The sequence below is a fragment of the Micropterus salmoides genome, unplaced genomic scaffold, assembly GCF_014851395.1.
Source record: "Micropterus salmoides isolate LMB-PRFRI ecotype aquatic unplaced genomic scaffold, ASM1485139v1 Ms_hic_scaffold_1, whole genome shotgun sequence".
NCBI lineage: Eukaryota > Metazoa > Chordata > Actinopteri > Centrarchiformes > Centrarchidae > Micropterus > Micropterus salmoides.
Window position 1 is genome coordinate 41,334,782 of NW_024040040.1, and position 10,249 is coordinate 41,345,030.

A 10,249-nucleotide genomic window follows, 5' to 3' on the forward strand; every position below is an offset into this window, starting at 1 on the left:
TAAAAAAATCCCAACAACAGGGCTTTACATGGTGACAGTGCCATCTAGTGGAGTTGGCAGGTGTTTGCTCCTTTGCAAACACCACCACATTAATGAGATAAGAGCACATAGCCTACAAGTTATGTTCATACACTTCTTGGTGGGTGTTTGAATGTGTGATGTTTTTGAGGAAAACATTGGCTTATATATGTGATTCCAATATAATCATAATCAAAGTATCATATTGAGTGCATCAGTAATAATAATTTAATTTAATTATAATCTAAACGGTATAACACTGACAACTGCCATGTTGCTGTACAATGAACAGGCCCTAATTATATTTTTTAATTAGGCCTATATTATTAGACTAGGCTTATATATTATTAGCCTATCTATATGGGCACAAAGCCTATTTCATGTCTCTGTTGGTGGGGACAATAAAAACATGTCCCAGGGAGATTTTTTAGAAATAAAGTTTGAGGCTCTGAAGAAGGCAGCAGACTAAACGACTGTGATGCACATGGGAAGGAGGCCATAATCTTTAAAACACTAATTGGACTCGTAGGCTAGTAAAGAACCAGAGATGTTACCAGTTTAGGTACCAAATACACTGACTAGACGCTGACTGCCAACAGTGGTTATATTTAATTGTTTTGATGAAAAATGTTGCTAGGGACAATTCAGTAGTCGCTGGATGTTGGTAGATGATATTGGTAGAGATATGTGTACCGTCCATACTCAGTCATACGCCGTTATATATTGTATTATATTAAAGGTTTCCTTTTCCACCGCTGAGCCTTCTTGCTCGGCAGTACTTCATTTCCCATCATGCCCCGCGTGAAGCGGTGACCGTGGCAACAGCACAGGAAGTGGCGCGCAACTGTTGAAAAACTATCACACAACAAACTGAACAGGAGACTCTGATACAACCGCTAAGCTGTGGTGGCAAAGTGATATACAACCTGAGGCGCTCTCCTTAAATAACTCAGTGGCTTCGTAACTGAAAACGTAAGTGCTATTTCAACATTTATCAATTTTAGGATGAAATCACATTTGAGCTAACGACGACACAGTGAAAACAAACCGCTAGCTGACGTTAACGTTAACTGTTCAGCCGCATATAACGATGACTACTGGGGAACGAGACCTTATCCACTAATTCAGTTACATTTTCATTACAATTCATACATGGTTAGGTGTGTACATGTGTACACGTTGAAACAACCCCGTGTCTCTACCGTGAAGCCATAAGACTAATGTTTTCATGTTGTCTGAGAGCAGATGTCGTTTGTGAGAGTGGGGCGCCCACAGCAACACGCCAAAGGAAAAAGGTCTGTTCGACCCAAGAAGGCAGCAGCCCCCAAAAGAGAGTGGGTGGTGAGTACTGACAGCTGGTCTAGCCGTTGAAAAGTATGAGTATGAAGACTGCATTTGTACCTTTTTTGGGAATCATTCTTCATTCTCCAAAAATACATTCTTTAGGTTGAGTTTTTGCTGAAGAAGCCTAACGTTACACTTATGCTGCACAAGTGGAAGTATAGTCCACTTATGTTTGCTGTGAACATTTCTCCTTATAAAGAAAATAACATCTCCACGTTTTGAAAACCGTTAGGTAATGACAGTCCTCTCTTGTTGATTTCAGAGCACTGTAAGTGATCTGTCTGTGCACAAGCTGACACCTGCAGAGCTGGTAAGGTGTTCGTGCTTGTTCATTGGTGGTTTATTAGCGTGACTTGCACAGTTGACAAGCCAAGCATACTGTTTTGTCTCATACTATGCATTGTAATCGCACCTGAACATCATTTTAGTGCTGTTATAGTACTGAAACAATTAATGTGGTTATTTCCAGCCCATATTTGCTTGTCTGATTGTTCGCTTCTGCTTCAGAGCCATCGGCATGAGATCCACAAGTCCCACAACAAAGTTGCGGCTCAGTGGGAGCTGAGAGAGAAAGCCCTTTCACGCCGTTTCAGACACGCTGGGAGCCCTGCACCTCTAGACCATGCCAGCCTCAGCATCATCAGGGAGGTGTGTGTGTGTGATGATGATTTTCTGATGAGTTACTTTTAGTGTCTCCTTTTACCAAATGTTTTTTATTTTAGAAGAAAAAAAAAAAGTATTTAAAATGTACTGTAAATCTTTCTGAAACTGCTCCCTGGTGCTGAGTTTATTGCTGGGCTCCTGCTGCTGCTGCTGCTGCTGCTGCTGCTTCTGCTGCTGTTGATGGTGGTGTGTTTCACTGCTGCAGGTGTTCTCTGACCAGCTGCTGCTACAGGATGTGCTGGCTCGCTCTGACAGAGCCATGGCTGTGGTCAAAGACTTGTTTGGAGATGCTCCACGCAGGCAGACTGGTAAACATTTTTCACCATTTTGAACTAGAGATTTGGTTTTCCTAGAAGATTAGATGTTAATTACTAAACTAGTATTTCTCTTTTTAATTTCTTCTTTTTAAGTTTGTTTTTGGGGGTTGGCATTCAGTGTGTTTCTGTTTTTGTGCAGGGCACCCCAGTGTGACGATGGCTCCAAACTGTGACGCTGAGTCAGCGCTGCCTGTGCTCCAGAGACCGGATCCTCCAACTCAGCTGTCACTGCTCAGCCAGTCTATGATGGACCAACAGGTGTGTGTGTGTGTGTGTGTGTGTGTGTGAAGATAATATTTTAATAATACTTGAAAATTATTGTTATTGTTTTATTACTAAATGATTTTCCAGCTTTTATACCATTTCTTAATAATATTGTACTGTAAGTCTTTTTAAATCAAGGTTTAACTTGTTTTGCCTTAAAGATTTTGGTCTGTATTAACAAATGTTTGCATTTGTAAAATGGTTCTTTCCAGGCTCTTAATGAAGTCAATGCTTCAGAATCAGACTATAGTGATGAAGATACCTGTGCTACTGGCAGTTCAGACCATCGTGTAATCAAAAGGTAATAATTCTTACAAAATAGAATAATAAATATGAGATAAGAGACTTGTGTTCCCTATTTGGGTGGGGGGGGGGGTTATAATCCGTGACACTTTTACTGATTATTTCCAAAGTTTCAGATCCTGCTGACATCACTGCGTTGCATGTGATACTTTTCTTTGCAGGACCAACATACAAAGAATGAAGGCACGGTCTCGGGATAGAGTGATACAGCAACATCCCTCCTTTGACCAGGCAGACAGAGATGTTCCTGTAACCCCCTGCACATCAGGAAAAGCACCAGTCCAAACAGGTAGGATGAAAAGATGAGCTCCCCCAAATGGAGGAGAAGAACAGTTAAAAAATGATTGTCATCACATGGAACAATATACTTTTTAATCAGGTGTGAAATCCTTTTCCACATACAAACTCACCCTACCTTGTTTCAGCCCTCAATGCCACTGTGGCTGTTCAACGTGTTCGGTCCAGACAAAGCCAGTCAGAGGAAGGCAAGGAAGAACCGTCAGGCCTGGTTTCTCAGGTCCTGAACGCTGAGCTGCCTCTCAATCCGTCAGGTAATATCAGGAAGGAATCCATTTCTTCATTTTGTGTCACTCTTTGTGTAAAATGTGATCAAATTAACGGCTAAATACTGCAATAAACAGAAGAAGTGAGTGGTTCTCTGCATGCGTTTTTCAGGAAGGATCAGTAGTCATGCCAGCAGAACCAAGCAGTGTATTTCTCAGAGTTCAGAGCTGAATGGCTCCTCTGTTGCCTCTCTCAGTGGGGACCAGTCTAGTCTGGGCCTGCTGCAGACCATGTTGGGTCAGGTGGAGGCAGACTTGGACTCTCTGAGTCCTGTCACTGAACCAGCTTCAGCACAGAGTCAAAAACAACAAAAAACACAAGGCCTCACTGGATTCTCTGTCGCCTTGGTCTCCACTCTAGGACGTTTAGTGCACCTCCTCAAACAGGTACTGATTCAGATAGACACACATGCATGCATACAGCCAACATGCACGTTACAGGAATAGGTGTTTTGATCATTGTGTTAAAACATTTGAATTTACACATCTTACTATTGTAGCTCGGTGTTGCTTTGATGTTTGACACTGTGTTTTGGAGCATTTCTTTATTTCGTGACATCCGTTGAACTTAACTGTCCTTAGAGGGAGGAGGATGCTCAGAAAGAGGCTCAGGAGAGGAGAAGACTGGAGGAGGAGTTGAGAGAGCAGCGTGGGCTGATCGATGCTCTCACTGCTGAGACGATGACTCTGAGAGAAGAGGCCGCCGTCCTGCAGGTGAGACAGGGCTCACCACACGGTCCCGACACTTGCTTCAAGCTGGATTGATAAAATCCTGTTTCTGCCTTTGTGCTTCCTTTTAGGCCGGCTTGCAGCAGCAGAAGGCAGAGCTGGAGCAGAAGTTGGACACAGTGTTGTTGGTGATGGGGGGACTTGGGCTCCTGGAAGCACACATTGAACCACACCAAGACGGTGATATCAACGCTGCAGGTTCATACAGTGTTGTGTGTCTTTCTCTCTGTCTGTGGATGTATTGCAAAGTAAATAGTGTATAATTTGTTCTTACATGTTGTAAACAGTTTGTCAGTCTGCACCAGTTGCTGAGCGAGATCCTCAGCGACTACAAGCCTCTGCTTCTCCTGCTGTCTTACTCTCCCCCCCCTCGACAGAGAGACAACTGGCAACAAATTCCTGGTAACAGCTTGTGTTTTTTAGCCGTCTGATTTCAGCCGTATGTCCTAATGCCAACTTAGTCAGCTGCTTCCTAACCTCCCCCCACACCCCCCCTTCAGTGACTCATCCTGTACAGCTACACCAGGAGCTTCCTCCTGTAAGTATCCTGCGTTCCTGTGAGGATGTCCACTCCCACAGCTCAGCCTCCAGCCTCACCAGCCTTCCTCTCACCAGCCTGCCCTCCACTTCCTCATTATCACTGACCTCTGACCCCCTCAGCTCTCAGCTCTCTCCGGAGGCCATGCTGGCTGAGATCGCTCAGCTGAGTAGACAGAACGACCTGATCAAGGCCCAGCTTAGCCAGGCTAAGGGCCTCGGGGCAGGGGTCGGAGGATCGCCTAACAGTAGCAACAAGGAGGGAAGGCTGAGCTCCGGCAGCACAGGAAGAGTCACACCTCAAAGTGTTGGAGAGAGGAGGGTGTCAGTTTCCAGCAGCTCAGAGAGAATGAGTCGGCATGTGCAGGCTGCTGAAGGAGAGCAAAAGACCAGTCAGGTTCTTTTTCTTTTATCTCTTGAAATGTGTTAAAAACATGTTTTCTGAAAGCTAAAAAGTGAATGAGAGGACAGAAATGTTCAGTAATCCTTTTTGCCTTTTTTATATAAACACAGAAAGGGCCGGAAGAGAGAAGTTAAAAATGTGCAGAATTCTTCCTTCAAGGTTGATCTTCCGAATTCATACAGGATTAGTTTTTCCTCTGTCTTCTTGCTCAGGCAGCAACAACTAACCCGCTCTGTTTGAGCAGTGTGGAACAGCGCCTCCTGGAGCTAAACAGGCAAAGTGCAGCAGCGAGGGGTCGACTGCTGGAGCTCATTGAGCAACAGAAGCAAAATGTTTCAGCCAAAGTTTCTCTCTCTCATTCCCCCATCCCTCCTTCTGCATTCAGCCCACATTCGGCAGGTATGTTGGCTCAATCTGACGTGTCTCTGTCCGTTTGTGTGATTACCTGCCACTGTAAGAAATCACTGTGTCGTATCATTCTCAGCTGGAGGAGGAAGTCCAGAGCTGCTGCCTGCAAAAGAGCTCCTGTCACAGACTGGTGGCGGTCAGAGACGGTGAGTAGCTCTTTTAGATGAGAGGGATGTTACCTGACGAGTCATTTTCGGGGATAATTAAAGCTGGTTGGCCTGGAGTGTCAGGCCAGGGGTAAATATGCTAAATCAAATAGGTAAATCAGAGAGAAAACAACACAGGGAAGCTCAGAACTGTCAGCCCACCACCTGCTTTTAACCTGATGGTGTGATCTCTGTCAGTCATCACATGCACATACACACAACATTCAGTCATTGAGTAGTGTGGAGAAGAGAATGGACAGCGCAGGAGAAAGAGAAAAGGTATAGCTGAGAGAGAGCTCATTTAAAGGAGAAAAGCCCAGGAGGAAAGTGTTGCTAAATGCTGTAAAAGTGCACATATGTTCACCAGCCAAGGACGTGCTGGTATTTAAAAAGGGAAAAAGATACTAGCCGTGCCGGACGTGCCCTCAGCACGTCATATCACAGCTACTTTGTCCCCTAGCTGATTCTGAGTTTAGATATGAAAAATAGAAAAGGAGAGATGATTTCCTTTGGTATAAAGCATAAAGCATACCAACTCACTGTTAAATAATTTCCGGGTTATAACTTTCTTCAGGTTGGATGGGAAGTAGTGAGAAATATCTGCTACATGAGTAAAACCTAAAAATGTGGTCGACCTTTTCACCTTTTTTGATATAGCTCATCACCTAAAAATCACTCAAAATAACAGCAAGGACAGGACTGTTGCATGTATTTGTAAAGATCACACTGTTCATTATTGTTATTATTATTGTTATGTTATAGATATGCTGGTTCTGAAGTGTCTTCTCAAAGTCTTGGAGGAGAAACAAGGGATGGCAAAACACAGGTACACAAACACACACATGAAAGTCCTCAGGTTTCACCCCTTGGATCCAAAACTAACGTCTTTTCTTTTTCCACAACAGATGGAGAAACGGAGAGAGCGAGAAGGGTGGTTTGCCTTGTCTGCTCATGTGAGATGACAAAAAGACTGAAACCTGAGGACTTTTAAAACCTGTGTTTTTAGTGTGTATATATATGTATCTGTATTTTTAAATGACTGAATTAAATGATGCATTTTTAATGAACTTTTTTTTTTGTCTGCACTGTTCCTATAATGAAATTGTTGACAGTGAGTGTCACAAATACTAATCACATTTCTTCATTAAAGCTGGTGAAACTGTGGATTGAGGTGTGTAGGTATATCCACAACACTGAGTGATAGGTTGAAGAGTAGTACAAGCTTATTTGTTTACAAGCTTTCACCCCCTCAATTCCTTCAGAGGTTGACGTTTCCACCAAAGGGATTCTTGTCTGTGTGCACTTTAATGTCTCCGGTAACATGGAAAACCTTTTATATTGCGCTTAAATGTAACATGTTACAAGTCTGTAGTGGGAGAAAGTACATACGTATGGTCCGTATATGTTTTGATAGTTTGTTTATTGTTTGAACCGAAAAACAAGAGAACCAGATTCTAATAATGGTCTTTGCGAATTCTTTTTTTTGTTTCTCTTTGAAGAAAGATATTAAGTAAAAGCGACTATCATTGGATAATCCATAATTCAGAAGTCAGTTATGAGATCCATCCATCCATCCATCCATCGTCAAACGCTTATCCTGCATACAGGGTCACGGGGGGCTGGAGCCTATCCCAGCTTACATTGGGCGAAAGGCGGGGTACACCGTGGACAGGTCGCCAGTCCATCGCAGGGCCACACATAAACAGACAACCGCTCACATTCACGCCAAGGACAATTTTGAAGACACCAGTCAACCTAGCCTGCGACATGCAGGCTAGGTTGACTGGTGTCTTCAAAATTGTTTTTTGGATGGTGGGAGGAAGCCGGAGCACCCAGAGAGAACCCACATGGACACGGGCAGAACATGCAAACTCCACACAGAGAGCCCGAGGAAACTGGGGTTTGAACCCACGACCTTCTTGCTGTGAGGCGACAGGGCAGCATCGCGCCGCCCCGTCAATTATGAGATAAAAAGTCAAAATTATGAGATTCAAAAGTCATAATTGTGAGATAAACTGTTATAATTGTGAGTTAAAAAATCAATTCCAAGATAAGTCATAAATTTGAGATAATGTTTTGCAGCCGTAGATTGTACATTTACATTAATTCATAATATTATGATTAATGCCATTTAAAATATATTCTGTTCTGTGCAAACGTCTTAGGCTGGTAGTGGGAAAATGCCGTAAAGTAAGAATGCTTTCAAAAATAGATGTGTTAATAGAGTAAATTTATCAATTACCAAAAGCAATGTGAGTGAACAAAAGGGGAAAAAAATCAAATCAGTATTTGGTGTGGCCACCCTTTGCCTTCAGTTCTACTGATTATCCAATGATACCCATACCATACACGTACCCTGTGGTCTTTGTTAGTAATGTCCTTTGACAGTTGTTTTTTTCTTTTACACACACTCATACACGCAGTTGTTTCCTGATACTCCAGGTACATTGTTTTTCTAGTTTCTAATCTATTTTTGCTCTAACATGGCAGCATCATGCCAGACCTACAGGACACTGAGCGTGCAAAGCACCATGGATATCTGTGCTTTTTGTTTATGGTGTCTTCATTCATATTTAACCTGCCTCTTGATTCATTCATCTTTTCATATATGTCATATGCACTGGTTTGTTTGTGTGTGTGTGTGTGTGTGTGTCTGTCTGTGTGCTGGTGGGAGAAAAGGTGCACTGCAGTCCAAAGTCAGCAGATGGCAATCTGGAGTCACTCTGGAGCCTTTCAGGCTGCAGCAGGTTAATATTTTTAAACCTGTCAGGTGGTGTCCTAATAATTCCCTTTCTTTTTTAATACAATTGATAAATCCTGAAGCTCTGAAATGCACCTCATCCTGTGCACTCCTGGCATGGACATAGCCTTGGTAGCAACTTACAATGTGTCAAGCTTTAACTTCAAGCAGGTAAATAAAGATTCAGGTCTAACATTTAGATCCATATAGTCCAGAATGTTAAAGAAAATTTGTTGTATCGGGATTGACTTGTGTTTTAATGAGAATTACTCTGTTAACAGTATATTAGTGTTGTGATTTTGTAGAAGTACTGTAAGCAACTTATGGTGCTGCTCACTGTCAGGAAACCGGAAACTGAAGGTTAGGCTCATAAGGGCGAACAGCGGGTGCTGATGTGTTTCAGGCAAGACATCAGAGAGACATTAGAGTACACACGGCACTGATGGATCTATTTAGCAGACGTTTGGACTTGTCATTGTAGGAAAAGCACAGGTGTAATTGAATCAATTGAATAGCTTACTTAATGGAACAGAGTCATGATTAATGTTATTGTAACACTAGTGATTTTATCAAAAAGTCTGTTGGGAAAAAAAGGTCTGTTAGGGTGTCACATTGGTAAGACTGTATCTCCAGGAAGAAAGGAGATATGCCAGACAAAAGACTTTGTATGTTGGTGAATTTGTCTAAGCAACACATTTTTATTATTTATTATATTTTTCTACATTTTACATGATTATTGTTTTATCAATTGCAGCTGTAGCAGTATGCAGATGTACTGAACTGTAATATAATGTTTTTTATGTGGTATTATACTATATATTCATATTTTATTCTGTTTGCATCATAAATCTGTATATTTCTCATAGTTTTAATAATTTAATACACAATTTTTCTTCTAAAAAGTATGTCAAGCAAATGTTTGTTCCTAGTGTTGAATATTGCACTGTACTTAATTAATTCTATTGATCCTATATATTGGTCCTTTTTTTGTTAACCGTATTCAGCAGAACTTCTTTTTTTATTTAAGATTTTTTTTAAAAGCTTTTTTTTTTCTAAAGCAGAAAAACAAATGTGAAACAAAGGTCCACAGCTGGAATCGAACCAGGGAGGTTGTGGTTACATGGAAGGGATCTTAACCACAAGGCGCCCTTGTCATAGCACTTCTTTAAACATATCCATTCATTGGCTGCTGCTCTTCTGTGCAGCTCCTGGTGGCCATAAAGTCATAAATAAGTGGTCGTAAGCTGACTCATTTCCACTTAGTGTTTGTTTGCTGTGGGGTTTTAATATTTTGAGGGTGATGCTAGAGTAGGAAGGGCACTTGAGTTTTCCAGTCGATCAGGAATGCTGTGTGGGTGACGACAATGGCCAGCAGGGGAAATCAAAAGGAGTAAATGTTGCAGATAATAACAGGATGGAGGCATAAAGGGGCCAGGGACAGCAGCCGTAAACGTAGGGTCAGAGGTCACCTTGGAGGGGCAGCGGGAGGCAGGCGGGGCTTATTGTGCCCTGACCCAGCTGAGTGAAGGACGGGGTGAATGGGGATTAACCCCACCCCAGTGCCTCTCAATGCCCCCTCTCTCTACTGCAGGGCCTAGTGAAGGTTCCCATGTGACCCCCACCCTCCCAACACCACCACCTTTATTTGGGCCTCTCAGCAGCCTCAACACACCTCCCTTACTCCTCATGACCATATATTCACACATGCATTATGCAGCCTATAGTGGAGGGGGAAAACTCAACTAACATAAATTGGGAGTTTTTCAATTTCAGGAAGAAAAAACACGTGCAGCCAGTGAGACTGGAGCATGCTA

At 42.5% G+C, this 10,249-nt stretch overlaps 1 protein-coding gene across 1 annotated transcript; it reads left to right on the top strand.

The window, feature by feature from the left end:
* Positions 1 to 840: 840 nt before the first annotated feature.
* On the top strand, positions 841 to 6,762 carry spice1 (spindle and centriole associated protein 1). Its single transcript, XM_038728202.1, is given in 19 exon segments — positions 841 to 990; positions 1,264 to 1,359; positions 1,625 to 1,672; positions 1,870 to 2,010; positions 2,231 to 2,333; positions 2,482 to 2,600; positions 2,819 to 2,907; positions 3,071 to 3,198; positions 3,335 to 3,460; positions 3,585 to 3,859; positions 4,055 to 4,186; positions 4,273 to 4,399; positions 4,489 to 4,565; positions 4,567 to 4,603; positions 4,702 to 5,135; positions 5,354 to 5,540; positions 5,626 to 5,695; positions 6,458 to 6,521; positions 6,601 to 6,762. Coding segments are annotated over 18 exon segments (2,310 nt in total). The 5' UTR covers positions 841 to 990; the 3' UTR covers positions 6,658 to 6,762.
* The last annotated feature ends 3,487 nt before the right edge of the window (positions 6,763 to 10,249 follow it).